This window comes from Primulina eburnea, chromosome 7, assembly GCF_022965805.1.
Source record: "Primulina eburnea isolate SZY01 chromosome 7, ASM2296580v1, whole genome shotgun sequence".
NCBI lineage: Eukaryota > Viridiplantae > Streptophyta > Magnoliopsida > Lamiales > Gesneriaceae > Primulina > Primulina eburnea.
This window is the reverse complement of record NC_133107.1, coordinates 4,539,644-4,560,303: the sequence shown is the minus strand read 5'-3', so window position 1 is coordinate 4,560,303 and position 20,660 is coordinate 4,539,644. Positions and strand designations below refer to the sequence as shown.

Sequence of the window (20,660 nt, the reverse complement as noted above, 5' to 3'; positions counted from 1 at the left end):
ATTTTTATTTTTAAAACTTTTTAAATTAATCATTTTTTAATTTTTATGTTTTTTAACTTTTTAATTATATTTTAATTTTAAATAAATCGTGTTCATGTCTTGTTTAAATAATTCTTCTGTCATGGTATTTCTTTCGAACATCTGATTTATTTAATAAAAATATTTAAATAACAATAATATTATTTTTTTAAAAATTAATAAATTATTTTATTAAAAAGTAAATTTATTTTTAAAAATTAGAATAATAATGATTTAAATATTATAAAACATATTTATTTAATATTAGAAAATTTTAAGATGATTGAGTTGATCGTGAGATCCATAAATAATGAATTTTATTGTTAAAAGAAACGTGAATGAAAAAAATATGTTGTTATAATAAATATGCAGTAATAGACCCCACAATTTTCGATGAGTTGGTGAGTATTATAACAACTGACCGTGCGGATGCCCTTAGTATGTTGTCACCAAATCAGTTATTAGATTGAAGGGATCGATGTGATTAGGATTTTATTATAATCAAAAGCCAAAAATTAATGATGCAAGTCTAATCATAAAATACCATCATTTGCTTGACTCGTGAAAAATCAACACTCGTGACATTTGATTACGAATTTGTTTTTAATAATAAATTAAATTTACAATTGAAAGATATGAATTTTAAATCCCTCGAGATTAGCACACGACAGCAACAATTCATTAACAATAAGTAGCATTAAACTTAAATGTGATACTATATGTATATTGATATTTGTATATCAATTTGTGTAATACAAAAAAATTAATTTGTCAAAATCTCACTATATATTGAATATAAAATCTCACGATATAATAATTGTAAATATCGTTTTAACTATATATTAGCTGTATCTTTAACATTATTCTAAACTTAAACCCGTCAAATGTCAGCGTTGAATTTGGAGTCGTAACGAACCATTCATTACATTACAAGACCAAATAAGGTAGTAAAATTGATAGAAACCAACACTGACCTCATTTTTTTCCGTGGAAAAAAAACAGGTGTTTCATGGAACTGACCTAACAAGCCTTTGAATTATTTTACGCGTACAAGTCTACGCAATAAATATTAATTATTTATTCACTCCAAGTCAAATGAGTGACGGGTATCACTCGATTTGGGAAATGTTTAGTACCAGAAAACGTGTAACTTTTTTTTATTAAAAGTCGAAGACTCGCACACTTGCATTGCTTGCTTTTATTTTTAATATTTTGAGGAGAAGTTTTAGTGAAAAAGTCTCGAGAAATGGTAGGTAAAATATTTTATTTTATTTGGAAAATATTAGTAAATTGTGGTATTTGAATTGATATTCATGCAGATAATGATTAAACGTAAGATGTTTTATCATAAAAATATAAGTGTATCTAATTTAAATATATAGTATAGTGACATAGTATTTTTGGAATTTGAGAAATATTATATTAAACAAAATGATGGAGTCAGAATATGCAAAAATTGACAAAAAAAAAATATATTCTTTTGAAGAAAATGATGTAATACTATTTTTGTCCTTTTCTTAACTAAACAATAGAGTTGTTAAAATACAACTACCAAATAAATGTTATATTTACTTGGATTTATTGAAATCAATATGTTTAATTTTGGAAAATCGTGCTAGAAAATATATCCTATGAAATATATAAACGCGTTGTCTAGTTAAAAATTAATATAGTAAAATCGAAGCATCATTGAAAAAAAATCTAAAATGTTATATTTTACTTGAAATAAATTAAATAATATCATTTATATTTTTTTTGAAGGGAATATCATTTATATTTTATGCTGCCTAAAAATTTGTCAATGATATATCCAACAGCTTCGCTAAACAAAACAAGAAATAACATGTGTAAAGTAATACATTTGTGTCGTGTTTCCTTACAAGGATAGGTTGTTGACTTGTTGGCATGCAAAAATAATGATGCAAAATCAATTTGCAAGAAATGGTTTTATATAATTTTGATATGGTGTTTATCAATCAAACATCGAGATATTATATACATTGAGTTTGGTTGTAAAATCAAGTCGAAGAAACTCAACATAAAACTCAAAAACCTTATTAAACATTTTTGTGTAAGTAATTTCTCTTCAAATAATGTTTCTTCTATTCTTGAACAAGGAAGAGTATTCTATCAACTTATTTTGGTGCGGATGATTTATCTCTCAAAGTTCATCTATTGTAGTTTCTCAAGTACTCTTTTTGTTGAGTTGAGTATCTTTGAATATCTCTCTAATCTTCCACGTGCTTTAAACCTTAGATCTGTTCTTATCTTCTTGATTTGATCTTCAAAGTGTTGAAGTTATAACATCAAAAAACTATACGTTAGATACATGAATAATCATTTGGAAGAGTTTTGAACAATTTTTGATACTTTTAACTGTTATATATTGTTTATCGACATCTTTTTTAGACATACTTGGCTTTTCTACTCTTTGATAGGTTGGTTGGTATCCGGTCCGGTTGGATAGAGGCTGCTCTGTCTAGAGATTATAATTTTTGATTTGTCGATATCTAGGCAAAGTTATGAACACAAAAACTTTTTGCCATCTGACTTGGCTTGAAATTAAAAATCACTCGATTTCGAGTATTTATGATAAAGCGGTTCGAAATATGATCTTGTGTACAAGGTGAAACTATTTTCTTCATCCTGTGGGTATCAACAAATTCAATGTCATTTATCAAATTTTTAAGCTCTGATTTAGACTTCGATTTATGAAGATGATTTGCGTATCATTATCTTAGGTTCATAATGCAAACTGAATCATTTCAATAATTGAGTTGAGAGATGTGGGGACCCGAACGCTAATCTTCTTCTTAATCGTCATTGAGACTAATTTAATCAACTATAATAAACAATGTCTAAATTTTTTTTAAAGTACATTATCAAAGGCGGAACCTAATGGCAGTCATCTTAATATACATGTCAGTATTAAAAGTACAAGTCTTGCACTATATACAATCAGTCTCAACTAAGGTTTAACAACTATATAACAAGTGTTTAAACCCTATCCCCAGTCCAAGTCCGTAGTCTCCAATCTAATCTCGATCTTTCTTCATCTCTGTGACCATGTCCCACATGTTGCCATGCACACATACAAACACGAAAACAGCCGGATAACTCCGGTGAATAAAATCCCAGTATAAACAATGTATCAATGCAATCATATAAAGCATATATATAAGCCCAAACAAACATCAAAACATGTATCCAATCTGACTACATGGAATCAATACAAATCTGTATTTAAATCAATGACTCGTTATCTCATCTCAACTTATTTCTAATCTAGGGATCCCAATCTAATTTAGACTTTGGCATTCTATATCGAATGTCTACAATAGAAGTCGATCTACTTTTAAGCTCATCGATATACCACAAGTCTAGAGTCTTAGCGGTTCTGCCAAAGACTTGGCGGTTCTGCCCTAGATAAAATGTGAATTTGTCGAGCCGATCTCAATTATTACATGGGCTTTTTGAGTTGGTTGTTCAACCGTCTTGGTAGCTGATCATTTGGATCATCGTGCCATGAGATATACTTGAAACAATCGGCTGCCCCAGAAACTAAGTTATACTAGAATTATATTTCAACAACTTGACATCTACTGATTATCCACATGAGTAAGTACATTAAAAATACAATAAAAAATTTAGATATCATCAAAATCAAGACTGTTTGAGTTATTTGAGCTAAAATAATGATTTAATACATTTAATATTAGAAATTATTAATCTAATGAATTTTTTAACAGCAAGAGCTTATTAATAATTAGCCTGGATTAATTCATATTGTGGTCATTCAAAAATGAAAAATCATAAAATTTATATTATCTTTGATGTATACATTTTTTTAATTTTTAAATATATAAAATCTATTACATCATATATGCAGAATAAAAACTAACATTAATACATGAAAAAGAGAATAGTATTTCAAGTAAAAAAAAATTCTTTTCTCCAATTCCAATATAATAAATTCCATAAACAAAATTCATTTGTTTAATCAAAACCACGAAAGTCAACCAAATTCCCATAGTATATTTCACTGTCTGCTCCATTAAACTGTATACATATATCCATGTCTATATAAACACGTCGACCTGCGTTGAAATTTTACTTTCATACAAACCTATCTCACAAAATTCAAGAATTCACGTTTATATCCTAATCCATCTGACTTCAGAAAGAACAAGCACTTCTCGAGTAAGTTACATGATTTCACAAGCGGCTATGGCGGAAGAATTTCAAGTTTGCAGCGGGAACTGGTGGAATTCGCCGAGAAATCTGTTCGGTTCATCGCCATGTTCATGGGCATTCAACGACTTCGGAAACTTGGGGTGGCCGAGTAATTGTAATGAACCGGTGATGGACATGAATAACACGGTGATATCGAGCGACGACTCCGCCGCTTCAGCTTCCGATGGTAGCTGCACAACTCTTCAAGATGTACCGAAAACTCATCTTCAAAATTCGAATGGAAGCTTGTCAACTGATTGCTGGAATCAAGATTTTCTGTAAGTTTTTACTTTGACTTTTTACGGAAGTGTTTTATTTGTTTAACCTGCTGGTCAAGAAATTCTGTATAACTCTTGTGAAAAGTTGGGTTTTTTCAATTTGTTTTGTTTGTAGTCATCCGCAGAAGAAGTCAATCGTCCAAGTTTTTCATTTGTTTTCTTCTTGTCATCTTGCAGTCATGAAAGTGCGAGATCAGAGGAAAATTATTCTCAAATCATGAATTATCGGCAAGAAAACTGGATCAATACTCCCAATAATTTCTGTGAAGATTTGTCCAGTAACCCATTCAAACAAGTGAATCAGGAGTTTTCTATACAGCATCAGCCATTAAATTCCGCCGCTAATTCCATCGAATCATGTGCTGCAACTTGCGAAGAATTATCAATCAACTTTCCACTGAACTCATCTTCATATAGCTACACTTCATCCTTGATGCCGAATTTGTTGGGCCAAGATAATCCTCAGCCTCACGTATTATCTTTTTTAGATGACCAGGAAATGAATTATTTGTCGGAAGCGAGCTATGGTATGAATTCGAACGAACTATTACTGTCCAGTTTGCCTAAATCTTCTTCCATGGTGATCCAGCCATCAAGGCAACAACAGCCTGCTAATCATCTGCCGTTCAGCAACAACACACACTTCTGGAACGCCACTGCTTCAGCTTTGCGCCATGATTCGTCGAACTTTATCCCTTCAACAAACTCCCCAATCCTTCCATCCATTCACAACAACATAAAAAACAGCATCCCCGATATCAGTTTTGCAAAACATCACGAAGAAGCCAGAGAAATAGTTTCGGTTACAAAGAAACAAAACAGCAGCGAACCGGCCTTCAAGCGTCCCCGAATTGAGACTCCATCACCATTCCCAACCTTTAAGGTACAGTAATAGACATGATAGATTATGCTCAGCTTTTGAAAAAAAATTAATGGCAACTTCTCTCTTTTTCTTTTTTAAGTAGAAACCATTTGTTTCTTGCGAGAAAATTGACGATAACTTCCAACTTTTTTCGACAGGTCCGAAAAGAGAAACTTGGGGACCGAATAACCGCCCTCCAGCAGTTGGTTTCACCTTTCGGGAAGGTAAAATATTAAATCTTTCCTCCACATTTCAACAGGCTTAATTAATGTTTTTAAATTAACTAAATGTTTATTATCCTTTCAGACTGATACAGCATCAGTTCTCCACGAAGCAATTGAATATATCGAGTTTCTCCACGATCAAGTCAAGGTATGCTAGACCTTGTCATAATTTAACTCAAAATGTTTCATTAATACTCTTTAATTACACTTTTAACTCAGATTTTTACACATACTTTTGTATGTTTCTTACAGGTATTAAGTACTCCATATTTGAAAAATGGCTCTCCACCACTGCAACATCAACAGGTATCAGATCTAAGAACAAGATGACTAAGTCCAACTATTTATTTTCCCACTCAACCTGCTTTAAGGCCATATACATGAAAATGCTTGAAAATGATTTTCGTTTCTTGTAAACTACTACCTCATTAAAAATTTCAAGATTAATCAAGGAAATTTAAGACGTTAGTAGTCGTAATATAACAGATTTATATTTTATGCAGGCGGGTAATATTAAACCTAAGGATCGAGAAGGGCTGAAACAAGATTTAAAAAGCCAAGGCCTTTGCCTGGTGCCGATATCGAGCACCTTCCCTGTTGCTGCCGAGACTACAGCTGATTTCTGGACACACACATTTGGAGTCAGCTTCAGGTAGAGAAACGGATTAGGCCAAGGAAGGGTACCCAAAAAAGATAACTGATTTTCAAGAACTAGACTGTATCGTAATTTCTATCCATGAGAAAACTGGATAGAGAGAAGATAATGCTAAAACGAATCCCAACTTATTTTTGTCTTTCTTTTTTTCCTTTTTCCCCTCAAGAATCCAAGCTAGGAAAACAATAGAAAAGGTAAAGAAAAGAGATGGCCGTCCATGGAAGACAGCCAATGCTGGGCCATATCTTGTGTAGGATGGCAAATGATGAATTGTAATATAATAATCTGTATTAAGAATTTAAGATTGATTAAGATGAAGGTGAAGAACAGGAACAAGTGCTAAATTTAGCTATAGATTAATTAGTGTAGGTAATATAATACGAGTTAGAGCTAAATTTAGCAGATTATATTAGTGGAAGATTTGTTCCTGTTTCTTTATTTTATGTAGTGCTTCAGTTCCACCAGCTTTAATATATTCAAAAAGTTTATATATGTAGTCAATTAATTATTAATTATTGAAAGAAAAGAGGATGTTGATGGTATTATTTAGAATTTAATTTATAAATTAATTGTGTTTTTTAACTCTTCATTAGTTTATTATTGTGGCGGAAGTTAGAAAGGCTTTCTTTTCGCCATGCTTTTAGGGTTTCTTGCTATTTTTGAGATTGAGATAGTATACAATATCAGTTCTAGAACTCGAAAAGTAACTTAAAATTTTAAAATAAATTTTCTATAATATCATAATTTAAATATTTAGAAAATATAAGAAACCAGACAATTTTGTTATATGAGGCCAATTCTTGTTTCGAAAGCAATATAATATAAGTAAAATAGTTTTTTTCCCTTACCTTGTCCAATTTCGACTTTTTTAAATTTGTTTTTTTTTTAAAATTTGGTTTTGGAGCACTAGTTTATAATTTTTTGATATTTTGATCAATTACTGATGTGATACCAAAAAATACTGACATTACATGGAAAAATATTAACTTGTCTCATGTCAAGTCAGCAATTATACCAAAATAGTCAAAAATAAAAATTTATTGTGCTAAAACTAATTAAATTTTTAAAACTTAATGGACCAAAACTCATTAATGGAACAAAACTTTAATTTTTCTATGATTAAAAACTCAATTATACCTCTTAATACAAGCTGTGGGAGAGCTAAATATATAGTAAAACAACTCCAGAATTCAATTAATTACGAGAAATTATATTTTTAGCCATTTAACTCATATGTTTTCTTTTGTCATATTGTCCGTAAATTTTTTTTAGTACAATTATTTATATTTTTCTCAATTTCGTCATTTTTTTTATTAGAGTATTAACGTAACATCGGAAATGTCAGTAATTAATGTCCGGAGCCACGTCAATAAATTTTGGTTTCATGCCATCATTTTTCAATATCAGGCACTAGCTACCTCATCGTCTTCGGGCACCATATCAACACTCCTGTTTGAAGAGAAGAAAATTGAAAATTAGTGAACTAAGACCATAAATTGATCAACAACATGACTTCACTATCTTCCGACACCAAATCACCGCCCTTTTTTTTTTACGTTTTGGGAAAAAAGATTTCTTGAAATTTAAGTGTGAAGTGAAATAGTTATATGGCAGGATATGCTTTTTCCACCCTGTGAAAATTTGTTCGTGTGGTGTTACAAATATTATTTTGACCCGAAAAGCACCTTGCCAATAAGTAATTTAATGTAAATTCATTTTCATTTTCAAACTATATATTGATTACAATTTTCATTTTCATTTTCATTAAAAAAATTATGGTTAATTGTCGGCATAATGTCACTATCGAGCCACGTAGAGCTAGTCGAGACTATATATCATATATGCATCACGCCACTTGTCGAATTCTTATTAGAGGATATACTATATTTTTTTTCACAAAGGATTTTATATTATTTACATTATACTATATTATTAAATTTGAGACAACTAAAATAATTATATTTAATGTCATTGTCTGTTTTTTATAAATTTAAAATACAATTTTTCTTAAATTACAAATTATTCTATTTTTCATTAAGGAAAAATGTTATTAAACTTGTTTTAATAAATTTTCATCTTATATATCTGCTATGTCTTAATAAAATATCCCTATATTTTTATCTATATTTTTTAATTAAATATTTATATCACTCATAATATAAAAAATATTTAAAATTTTTTGACAGTTTTAAATTTTAATATAATATCTCGAATTCAACAAAAAAATTCATTTAACACCAAATTTTTTTAATATGTATATACACATAGTATGCGAAAGAACACTAATACTACAATTAATGATAAAATCAGGGAAACTTATAAATTCAGTTCTCTAATCTTATCATGTTTTACTTGTTAAATTTGAGTGGATTATAATTTTATATTTTGTTGGGTACATTAGCGAATAATAATAATCCCTCAATAATTCAAAAACACTTTATTTTTGCATATTTTAACGATCGTTTCTCGAAATATGTCGAACATTTATTGCTCAATGTTCTAATTTTTTAGTTTATCTTAATTTTTTAGATTTTTTCAATCACGTGATTAGTGCAAATATAATGAAAAATATACTATTTATATTAGAATGTTCAAGTGTTTATCGAAATCAAATTACAATGGCTCGCGTGATGATTTCGATATACCTTATATTCAACGAGATCTAAAATTGAATTGAGAAAAAAAAAATAATTTATGAAAGTAAACTAATTAGCAGCCACTGATTTTAAAATTCTAACAAATTTTCTTTATATATTATGTATGTATTGGAAAAATGGACATGCACAAGCTTAGCACAAAACCTGCACAGGATTTGCACAGGATTTGCACAGCACTTGCGCGACTTATTTCTGTGATAATTTTGTTATAGTGAATCAAATGGTATAATTAATTTTTATTTAAATAATCAACACATTATGATCTATCTCCCTGTCAAGGTTGTAATGGTTAATCCGTTAACAGTTTCTTGATTTGCTCGCGCTAAAGAACTCAGCTCTCTGGCTGATTTCAGGCTGCAAAATCCAGGTTCCTGAGGTTCCATCGATATTATATCTTCGTTCTGCAACATGGAAACCACGTCCGGCATTGCTGGTCTCTCCCAAGAGTGACACTGGACGCACAAAAGCCCGACTTGAATGCATCGCGTAACCTCATTTTCCAGGAAGGATTCTTGCAGGACTGGATCCATCAGTTCCAAAGCTTTTCCCCGAGTCCATAAATTCCAGGCCTGGAAATTGTGATGAAGAAGTTATTTATACACCCGGGCAGAGACGAATTCAGGGAGGGTATGGCGGCCTCCTCAATTTGTTATGTTTATAGAATAGGTGCTAGAGATATTGGGGGACCGAAAAGTTCACTATGTGCTTGCTGCCGTTTCAACATTATTTTTTTTTAAATAAAAAAAAAGTTAAAAAAAATATATATATAAGAAAAACCGATAGTCACTAACAAAAAATGACAAATCAAGAGAATAGAAAATAAAAACTTAAATCAATGGCAAACGTTTATTTTTTAATAATTAATTATTAAAAAATTTCGGCCCCCAACTTAGTTTTTCTGGCTCCATCCCTGCACACTTTGATTAGTTTTTTTGGTTCAAGCCTCAAGGTGAATGGTTTGCAAACTTACGTGTCCCAGAAGGTTAAAATCATGATCAGGGTGATGGAATCCCCAGTTCCTTCGGCCATTTATGACTTCTAGTACTAGAACGCCGAAGCTGAAGACGTCTGATTTTGTCGAGTAACGGCCGTTCATCGCGTACTCTGGTGACATATATCCACTGCACATATTATCAAAGATTAGAGGCCATCTGATCATGAATGCTTACCACAGTAAAATAGACGGCCACACATGGTTTGCAGTGGTAATTGTTGCTAGTGTGTTACTTACTATGTTCCAGTTACTCGCCTCGTGATCTCCTCTGTTTCAGCTACAACATTTCTTGCTAAACCAAAGTCAGATATTTTTGGGTTCATTTCATCATCCAGCAAAATGTTGCTGGCCTTCAAGTCCCTGTGAATTATTCTCAGTTCTGTACCAGAATGCAGATAGTTTAATCCCTTAGCGACCCCTTTAAGAATCTGGAACCTTTTTTCCCATGAGAGAATTCTTCTAGTAACATGATCTGCCAAACCCGCATAAAAAACCATTAAGTTTTCTTTGTATCCCAGAAATTAGCATGAAATTAGTGAAATGAAATTATTCTCCTTATAATATAAATATGGTGACTTGTATATACCAAATAAGAATTTGTCGAGGCTTTTATTAGGCATGTACTCGTACACCAGTATCCTCTCATGTCCTTCAGCGCAGCACCCTAAAAGCTTAACTAGATTACTGTGCTGAAGCTGTGCAATCAAGCTTAATTCATTTTGAAATTCCTCATCCCCTTGGCTTGAAAATTTAGACAACCTCTTCACCGCTATCATCTGCCCGTTTGTTAATTCACCCTGTGCATGAGGCACATATAAATGATAAAAACACAAGCCTTAAACGTCTTTGGGCAACAGTTTTTTCCCCAGAATGGGACAAAAGTGATACCTGATAAACAGGACCAAAACCACCTGCCCCAATCTTGTTAGTGAGGGAAAAATTGTTGGTAGCAGCAGAAATCGTGTTTATGTTAAAGAATTGTATGTCTTGTCCATCTTTAACTCGTGAAGATTGTCTGTACACAAGTTCATCTGCTGCATATGACAAATGATTAAGAACATTATGACACCAACATGGAATGAACCAAAGAGAACTCAAAAAATTCGATAATGTTTCATGCACCTAGATTCTTTGTTCTTTTGGAGTCGGATGTAAAGTACTTGGTGCACCAGGCTGCTGTCCACAAAAATGCTGAAAGAAGGAGGATGCAAATTGCTGTGTGCATTCTGTGCCTCTGGACAGAAGAAATCGATTCTAGCCAAGAACATAAAACAGAAAATCATTTATTGCCAGAATGAAGACAACCTTTTAGCTTCATATTGAATCAAATATGTGATTTGGCAATATATCTGTATATGCAGAAACATACATAGATGATTTCCAATTGTTACAGCATGTTTCAACTTGCAACTTCATTAATGTTGACCATTAACAGTATAGCTCACTAATGTTTGCCAGGACTATTATTAAATGGGAACATTTATCAGATAAAGGCATACAGATTATAAGAATGGGTCGCATGAATCTTGTATCGAATATTAACTAAGGTAATGGTGCATGAGCTGTTACAGAAGATACATTATTACGTTGTTGTCGCGTCCTGTCCAAACTAAAGGTGATCATTGGACCGGCAACTGTCATTTACTATGATTCGTTAACCTTTTATCACGTCTTAATAAATTTATAACATGTGACTAGTACTAGCCATGCAAACCGGATAGCGAAAAAATTTCTGTTATTCAGTCGATATGCCAAATTCTGATGATGAAAAAAGTAAAGCAGATATACCTAGTTCGCCACTTGCCATACGAATATAAAGTGTATCTCCTCCACGGGTAGAATATCTGATATCAAGCAATTTATCAAGCCACACGACACATTTACTACCGTTTCCATAAATATTTATGTTCGTGTAAGCCATACAAGAACACTCCTTTAAGCAGTTATCCCCACACTGCTGAGGGCTCAAGCTCTGCCAGACTGTGAAATTATCAGGCAATTTCAGTTCTTTGTGCTTCACAAAACCATCATCGTTGTTACATTTCAGGGTGAGCTCTCTCCTGCATCCATTCATGGGATCTATCCGGAGGCTGTCATTGGACAAATTGGCTAAAAATCCCTTCAGACACCTGCACCTTGGAATATTGTTTGGGTGACAAACTCCATAAGGTCCACATGAGCCATACCTGTCACAGATATCTTTATTCAAAGTCATTATTGGAACCCAAATTTGTGAACCATTTTCCCATTTCAGAAACTGTATTACACCGATTTGATCCACCACCAATCTCAGTAAAACCGATTCATCCATTGTCTCGAATTTAAAAGAAACCTCTCTAGAACTAGAATGATAAACAGGCCTGAATACATGGTTACTCTTCCTAAAGCAGGCGCCACTAAATCGATGTCCATTCCAGGGACCCCACCTGGATTGAGTAATCTTGTGCTTTTCAAGTAACAACTGAGGCGATTCAATCGATTCGATTCTAAACACAAACTTGCCTTTTGATGGATCCTTGGGCGTCCTCCATGATGTTAGAACACGTTCCCTGCCGGATTTTGAGTCCCACCCAAGCTTCATTCCCGGTAGCAATGTATCAGTAGGAAAGTCAAAGCTTTGCCAAAAGTACTTTTTATCAGTCAGATTTTTACCATCTTGAATTACGAGATTACCCGAATCCAGAAGCACCAGCGCTGGCCTGGACACAGGACGATTCATTTTAACAATCAAGGTCCTGTCTTTTTTATCATCATTAAGAAAAAGATCACCAGAAGAATTCAAAAGAAGTTTTATGTCAAATCCACGCAAAGGGTTCGCGCTGTTAGCAATCCACACAACTGTTAACGGATTGATCCCCCGGTACCATATTCCCAAGTACCATAAATCCCCACATGACTCCTTCTTGGAAGAGACATTGAAGAATCCAAGTTCAAATCTTTTGTTTGCAGAGGCTAAAGTCTGGCCATTTTCTAAAACTTGACATGGCCACAGAATGTTGTCAGCCTCGATCCCGATTATAGAAGTTAAAGAAACACAAAAATAAAAAACTGCCAGGGCCCAAAAGAGAGTCGCCATCTACAAGTTTTCCGCGGGCCTGATGTAAACCGAAGAAGATTTTGTGCTGATGTTGATTTCTGAAATTACAGGACTGACTGGTAATAGGAAAGTGCAGCGCGAGAATTACAGTAAAGCTTTCGCAGATATAAACTTGCTGTTGTTGGCTGTGCCACATGGAATGAAGATTATAAATGCCAATAATCCATGGACGTATGTTTGTAATATTGATATGTGAAGGCTATCAACTTTATTTTTTTTGAATTAAATGGAAAATTAGATTTATAATAATACTCAGTGGAATATTTTTTCATTTGTATCAGTTAAAGTAAAATAAAGTATACGAGATTTTATTATCAAAAGACGTAAATCTAGTGAATAAATGAAAATATATAATGATTATTGCAAAGACTCTGCACGTAAATCTATCCCTTATTCTATTAATACGACATGATAATACACAATCTCCATTGTCGCATAAATTTATCACGTTGACTGCATGCGATACAAGGAGCGCTATGGTTAGTCATCCATATCAATAATATACAAATAGAATGACCTAATGTCTCTTTCATATTCAGATATCTCGATGAAAATATCAATAAATGACATTTCATAGAAATATTATTCTTGCTTATTGTGACGATCCGCAATACAGAAGAACTAGTTCGGATATTTCTAAATATGGGACTTTCGAAATGCATTCAATCATCAAAAAAGAGGATTTGATTGTATGCAACATAATTACGAGGGGTTCACTTTATATAACGGCTTTATAGTGGATCCAACTCTATGATATATGAGCTCGAAAACGAACATACTTAAGGAGCTTTAAAATGAGTCAGCTTAATGATCTGATCTCGAACCAGATTGTTAAACATGATTAAGAGCTCTTAATGAATTGAGTTTGAAATATTCGTGATGTTAGTAATTCAAAAATCTGATATCGAACCTCATAATAAAATCTCGAATTTAGCTCAAGCCTACATAATTCTTAAACCATCTTATCTCGAACCTCGTACTATTCGACTTGCTTTTGTTCGTTTACATCTTTACTCGCGAGCTATTTGACTCTTTTACATCGATCGATGATAGATTTGAAATTAATCGTTTGACACAATAGTTGGTGCTATTAAATTGTCTGCTTTTTTTTTTCTTTTATTTGCTTTTTCCGAATTTTGCATTGTTTTTTTATGATGTAGAAACTCGAAGTCGTTATCATTCATGCGTACTTGGTAAACCTTCAGACTAACATAATAACATGTAAACCACAATAATCAGGTGAACGGTACTGTGCAAGTCATGTGCAACATGCTCATCTTAGAAGGTGTGGACAGGTGGAATCGAACATTTGACTACTGATTAAACGCTCACCAACTCCATTCATTCGTACACCTCCTTTTGGACTTTGAATTGCTTTTCTTGCATGCATTTATTCAATGAATCATCTTTCTAGATTTCGATAACCTTTAAAAATTTACTAACATTCACCAAATTGCGAGTGTATCTTCGGATCGTTAAAATAATGTAAAGAATTGTATTTGAAGTATGAATGTCAAATGGGTCGGTTTGGCCCGGAGACCCTGTTTACTTGCCCGAAACAGGGCCGATATAGGTACGGTCATCTAAAAGGCCCATGTATAGCGGGCCTTCTTAGGCCCAGAGGTAATTTTTTTTAAAAAAAAATTCTTTAACTTTAATTAAATTCAAAAGATATTCAAATCTATTCGAGTTCGAGTGCACCATTGGTTCAACCTCATGATATAGAAAATATTTAGAATAATGTTCTAATTGCTAATATAGGAAAAAATATATAAATCCACAGAGAAACAATAAATAATAAAAATATTATAAACTTGTTAAATACGAGTATGATATTCAAAATTCTTTTGAATGAATCTGGAAAAGAATGCCAACTTTAAAAATATGAAACCAAAAGGACCCAAAAAAAGAAAAGAAAAAATTACAAATATAAACAGAAAAATTCTTGGAAATATACAGAGTTAGATACACCAGCAGAGTCATTCTTTGATCAATTTACTATCGGCCATCCATCATTGTAACAGTTACTTGGTTTACTGTGCACGATTCCTCTTGTTTTCCCGAAGATGAATCCGTTTCAAGTGGCCGTCTTCCGAGGCAAAACCCGGGGTTCTTAGGCTGTGGCATTGATGCAGATTCACTGCTCAACATCAAAACAACTGTCGACATATTCGGTCTATCTTCTGCGTGTTCTTGTACACACAACAATCCTACCTGTATGCATCTCGTTACTTCACTTGCTGAATATGATCTACCAGAATCTGAGTCTATTAGCTCCAAAGCTCTTCCTTCCCTGTATAATCCCCATGCCTGTAGAATTGAATTTTAGTTTTTTAGATGGGATATTAATTTGTTTTTAAACAATAAAATTTAGATAAAAGATGGTGTTTTCCTTGCACTTACATAGGCCAGGAGATTAAGGTGATTATTTGTTTGATAGAATCCACGGTTCTTCTTCCCGCTCACGATCTCTAAGACTAGCACCCCGAAGCTGAAAACATCAGATTTCACAGAGAAGAGGCCATCCATCGCGTATTCGGGGGCCATGTAACCACTGCAAAAGATACTGAAGTGAGTGACCATAATACTTGTGTGTGTATATATATATCCCAAATGAGTTTGAGAGTAATGATTGATAATATTTTAAGGCTATATCATGGACTACTTAGCAATTCAGAATAATCATTTTCGCAAAATAGGATTGATATGAATCACTCATTGACAAAACCCATTTTTGCGGATTCTTGTTGTGCGAACCCATGGGATTTAGACCTGAGAGTGACGCTTGGTGGTTATTATAGTTTGTAGGTTCCGTTTAACAGTTTGTTTGGTACTTACTATGTTCCTACAACTTTTTTTGTGTTTGCTTCGGTCTGATCCCCTCCAAAGATTCTTGCCATTCCGAAATCTGATATTTTCGGATTCATGTCTTTATCGAGGAGAATGTTGCTTGCTTTGAGATCTCTGTGGATGATTCGAAATCTTGAATCTTGGTGGAGATAGAGAAGCCCTCGTGCAACCCCACATATGATGTTGAACCTCCTTGGCCAGTCAAGCAATGGACTTTTATTTTTCTCTGATAGAAAAGGTGATCACACTTGAGTCAGCAAATACTGTAAGATAATATTCTATTATAATTGGTCCAATAGTCGAAGAGTTCTTACTAAATAGAATGGAATCGAGGCTTTTGTTTTCCATGTACTCGTAGATCAAAATCTTCTCTTCCATTTCGATACAGCAACCAAGTAAACGAACAAGATTTCTATGTTGGAGTCTAGCAATCAACTTAACCTCATTCTTGAACTCCTCTATTCCTTGGCCAGAACTTTTGGACAGCCTCTTCACTGCGATGTCCAGGCCTTCCACCAGCATAGCCTGAATCCACATATATTTCAGATTTTCATTTTAGGACGTCAACAGAACTAACTGGCTTAGTTTATTGCTACCAAATTGTATGAACACAGATTTTGAGAGAACTTTACCCTGTAGACGCTACCAAAACCGCCTTGTCCCAGTTTATTCGCCTCAGAAAAATTTTTTGTAGCAGCAACGATGGTGTCGAAGTCAAATAACGGTAATTCTAGCTCGTCTGCTGCAGTTTCTTTTGAGCAATCCCTTTTGCTAGGTATAGTTGGTGAACTCGTCAGAAAATCTTGACTTCTAGGAACTGTATTTCGTATAAAGAAAAAGTGTTCATATGCATTCATATTGGTATTTGTATTTACACAGAACGCGAACAACTCGGCATACTTCCTTACCTCTGTACTCTAACATGTTCCCTTGTAAAGTTTTTGATTTCCCTTCTTCCACAAGAAGAAGATGGCAAGTGACACGATCAAAATTCCAATGCCGATGGTAACGCCAGCAATCTCGAGAGTTCGTTTCTTGTTCGAGCTGTTTCCATGCCCTAATGCTACTGGTTCTGAAAGAAAAAAACAAAGAAAGAAAGATGATACGACTCTTGAATAAGCAATGGTGAATAGTTGTTCATTACATTTTCTACTTTTCTGCTCTTAGAAAACAACAGCTTAAGAATTTGCAAAACTGAACTAATGTTTTCAGCACCCGTTCATGTATCCTATCCAACAGCAACAGTTTTATCAAGTAAGGGAAAAGCAGGAGAGATCCTCTCTCAAGATATTTATCCAAGATAGCATGAAAAGACTTCAGACCATCCAAAGAAAAGGACCGACAATATGAAAGCTCAAACTCAAAAAAAGCAGTAGATGAATAACACTTCCTAACTTACGTCACCTCACAATTGCTCGTGTTTCTAATATATAATCGTAACATTGTTCAATCGTTGAGAAGGCAAAATCCAAGATACTCGGCAGCCTAACTAGGCCATCAACTTTAGGACATATGACCAAAATGAGAGCTCATAGCGCATTTCAAACTATGTCTCAATCCAACAAACATTGCTCATCTTGATAGTTGATACCATGGCATGGTCAACCAGAGTCCAGAACTCACATTTCTATAATAACTCAACCCACCACGGACCTCCATCAGGAGCGCAGCCGACTCAATACCCTTGCCAACCTACACTTACATGACAAAATTTACAAAGACTTTTCCTTTTTGAGGTTCTAGCAAAAAACATAGAATGTGATATTATGTAGGGAATCTTTGGACTGGGTACACAGCAATTAGGGTTGACCCCTGACTCTATGATCAGTTGCTTAATGGTGTGGACGTGTAGTCCCTTCGAGGACTCAACCTGTCAATAACTTAGGCTGGGTGGGTCGCTTTTGGTTTGGACCAAAACATTCACTCAAATATTTGTGTTGTGGGTAGAAACTAAGGCCGTCCACAATTAATACCAGTCCATAAATTTATATTAATTAATTTCTGAAATAATATACAGCCGAACGTGATCCATCTGACTTCAGAATTCTGAAATTCACCTAACAGAATTTTTTTTTTCGATTAAACAACATATCGACGCCGAGTTGTCCAGTTGACTTAGCCCGATATATCTTCCGATTACCAGACTCTGGAAAAATGTCTTTCAAAATTATACCAGGTCGTTATGACAATATTTAAAATAAATTAAGTTTTTTTAAAAAAATAAAAACACATAAAATAATTCAATATCCTTCCCACCTACTCTGATTTTATTATTGATGAAGTAGATTTCTATTATTAACAAAAGTTGAATAAGTATTATTAATATAAATAACCTTTAGAAGGGATAGGAGAATTGATTAATATAAAAGTGTTAGAATAGGTCTCTTGTCACGAATCTTTATCTGTGAGACGAGTCATCTCTACCAATATTCATAATAAAAAATAATATTCGTAGCACAAAAAGTAATATTATTTTATGAATAACTCAAATAAGAGTTCTGTCTCACAAAATACGACTCATGAAACTGTGAAACATAAGTTTTTGTCAAAGTGTTAAGTGGTCGATAATTTGAGAATCATGCAAAACGATGACTGATATAATTACTCGATTAAATTAACTGAGGAGAGAGAGTGTATTTGTTTTCTTTTAAATAAAAAAAATAGAGTAAAAAATGAAAACTGGTTACCTAAGTCAGAAGCAGCCACCCGAACATAGAAACTCTGGCCGCCTTCCGCCGCCGTATATTGCCTCATATCGTACAAGCTCGTCGCCCATATGGCGCAGCCGGAGCCACCGTTTGTAATGTTAGAATTCGAATAAGCCTGACACGAACAATTATTCTTGCACAATTGCTGGCACTGATCCAAATTCATCGATGGATCCACAAACGTAGTCCCGCTATCAGGAAGCTTCATGTTTTTCAACGTCAAGAATCCATCGTTTTTACAGTTCAAATCGGAGAGCCGAACACATCCTTCAGACCCATCCCTCAGATTCCATGCCTGAGGATTCTTAGGCTTGAACCCTTTAATGCACTTGCATATAGGTGACATATTTGCATCACAGATTCCAGTAAATGCCGCATTCTTTGTACTCATCGCATTGATCCTTCGGGGCGTACCAGAATAAATTCCAGATTTTGCTGGTCGGGATCCAGGTGAAGCGCTGCAGGGCGCCGGAATGATTTACTGTCAATCTTGAGTAAACTGATTTGTTATGTAATTCGAAGGAATAGTACACTTCATCTGGATTCATCTTGAATAGAAAAGAGACGATTGCACTAGGTTTCATTTCCGGGACCCCGCTGAATCCAATCCCATTCCAGGGCCCGCTCCGGTAATCAATTACATCTTTGTGCGTCAGGTATACTTCCGGGAACCCATAGATGTCCAGCTTGAAACTGTAGTCTCCTACAGACGGATCATCGGCGCTTTTCCAAGAATTGATGTATCGATTCAGCCCTGTTTTCGAGTCCCAGCCTAGTTTCATGCCCGGTAACAAAGTGTCCGTCGGTTGATCGAAGCTTTGCCAGAGGTAATTCTCAGGGTTCGCATCATTTTCCAGGCGAAGAACAAGATTCCCTGAATCTAGCAATTCTGCAACCGTGTTCCCGCCTGAGGAATAATTCGCTGACCACGCCAAGTTCCCTGAATCGTCAACGAGAACCAGGTCTCCATTACCGGCACTGACTTTCAAAACTCCCGATGAATTTCTGAGAGGTACATCTCTGTTAGCAACCCATACGAATGTTTGCACTTCAATGTTCTTGTACCAGATTCCGATGTACCAGTTGTTGGATCTACCTGGACTGAAGAAACCCAGCTCGAATTCTCCAGTGGGGGAGACCAAGACTTGGTCTTTGGTTAGAAATCGGGTTGTGGTTATCAGATCAAGTGATGCAGTGAGAAAAGGGAAGAAAATGAATGAAAGCAAGAGGTGCCGAGTTGTGTCTCTCATTTTTCAGGCAGGGGCTTTAGGCGCCTAACACTTTGGACATCCTCTTCGTGGTGGTCGGAGGAGACAGCAAACTTCTATTAATGAACCTAATTTTTTTTAATACCATTTACTTCGTTTGTTTTGCTCCCAACATGTCTTAATGATACGAACGAACCTCACGATTCTCGATTGTGTGAGATATTATTTAGTTTGTTAAGTTAGATTTAGATTTAAAAAATTTACCATTTTTTTATTCAATTTTTCACTTCAATAAAAAGAAAACCATCATTTTAAATACGAACTTAGAAACTATCTAGCCTTTGAAAATCGTCCGCGTATAAATATGTCAAATCCCACGTTCACGTCAAACACAAGCGCGGTTATATAATGAGCTTATTATGTCACAATTATTTCATATTCTCTATCGATTAAACGGAAAATAAATCAAATTATTATAAGAATATATAAGTAGGAATGTAAATGATCCAAATGAGCTTTATTCGTTTAAGATTGCTCGAGTTTGAGATTGGTTCATTAATAAACTTGATTTGTCTTAACATTACTAAGTTAGTGAAAAACTCGAGTTTGGCTCATTAAAAACTCATTTATCATATTAATCAAGCTGAGTTCGAGATTGGTTCATTAATAACTCGTTTATTTGTACTATTGAGTTCGAGTTTCAGCTTGTTATATATATATATATATATAACAACACATCCACCATCCTTCAATATGCGCCATCCTCGTAGCTCCTACAAGTTCAATAAGTGACTATCATACACACACACAACATTTTTTCTTACGTGAAACTTATTTCTCGGTATTGCTGCTAGTGATCATCTTTAGTATCATTTC

General features: G+C 34.1%; 2 protein-coding genes and 1 pseudogene across 2 annotated transcripts; 1 reads left to right on the top strand and 2 right to left on the bottom strand.

Annotated features, from left to right (window-relative positions):
- The first annotated feature begins 4,106 nt into the window (after positions 1 to 4,106).
- LOC140836797 (transcription factor bHLH112-like) lies at positions 4,107 to 6,761 on the top strand. The gene is made up of 6 exons (XM_073202598.1): positions 4,107 to 4,529; positions 4,707 to 5,412; positions 5,550 to 5,615; positions 5,698 to 5,763; positions 5,868 to 5,921; positions 6,119 to 6,761. The coding sequence occupies exons 1-6, from the start codon at positions 4,228 to 4,230 to the stop codon at positions 6,269 to 6,271; spliced, it is 1,347 nt and encodes a 448-aa protein (XP_073058699.1). The 5' UTR covers positions 4,107 to 4,227; the 3' UTR covers positions 6,272 to 6,761.
- Positions 6,762 to 9,190: 2,429 nt separating this feature from the next.
- On the bottom strand, positions 9,191 to 14,408 carry LOC140837416 (G-type lectin S-receptor-like serine/threonine-protein kinase At4g27290; annotated as a pseudogene).
- A 399-nt stretch (positions 14,409 to 14,807) lies between these two features.
- LOC140836796 (receptor-like serine/threonine-protein kinase SD1-8) lies at positions 14,808 to 19,972 on the bottom strand. Its single transcript, XM_073202597.1, is given in 8 exon segments — positions 14,808 to 15,328; positions 15,422 to 15,572; positions 15,857 to 16,094; positions 16,183 to 16,393; positions 16,501 to 16,678; positions 16,757 to 16,940; positions 18,556 to 18,943; positions 18,945 to 19,972. Coding segments are annotated over 8 exon segments (2,544 nt in total). The 5' UTR covers positions 19,827 to 19,972; the 3' UTR covers positions 14,808 to 15,016.
- Between the last annotated feature and the right edge of the window lie 688 nt (positions 19,973 to 20,660).

Bases quoted from the DNA above. Each gene is read 5' to 3' on its own strand.
- LOC140836797 (XM_073202598.1), top strand. From the start codon at position 4,228: ATGATTTCACAAGCGGCTATGGCGGAAGAATTTCAAGTTTGCAGCGGG. The intron at 4,530-4,706 runs GTAAGTTTTTAC...GTCATCTTGCAG, and splicing joins TGCTGGAATCAAGATTTTCT to TCATGAAAGTGCGAGATCAG. The intron at 5,922-6,118 runs GTATCAGATCTA...TATTTTATGCAG, and splicing joins CACCACTGCAACATCAACAG to GCGGGTAATATTAAACCTAA.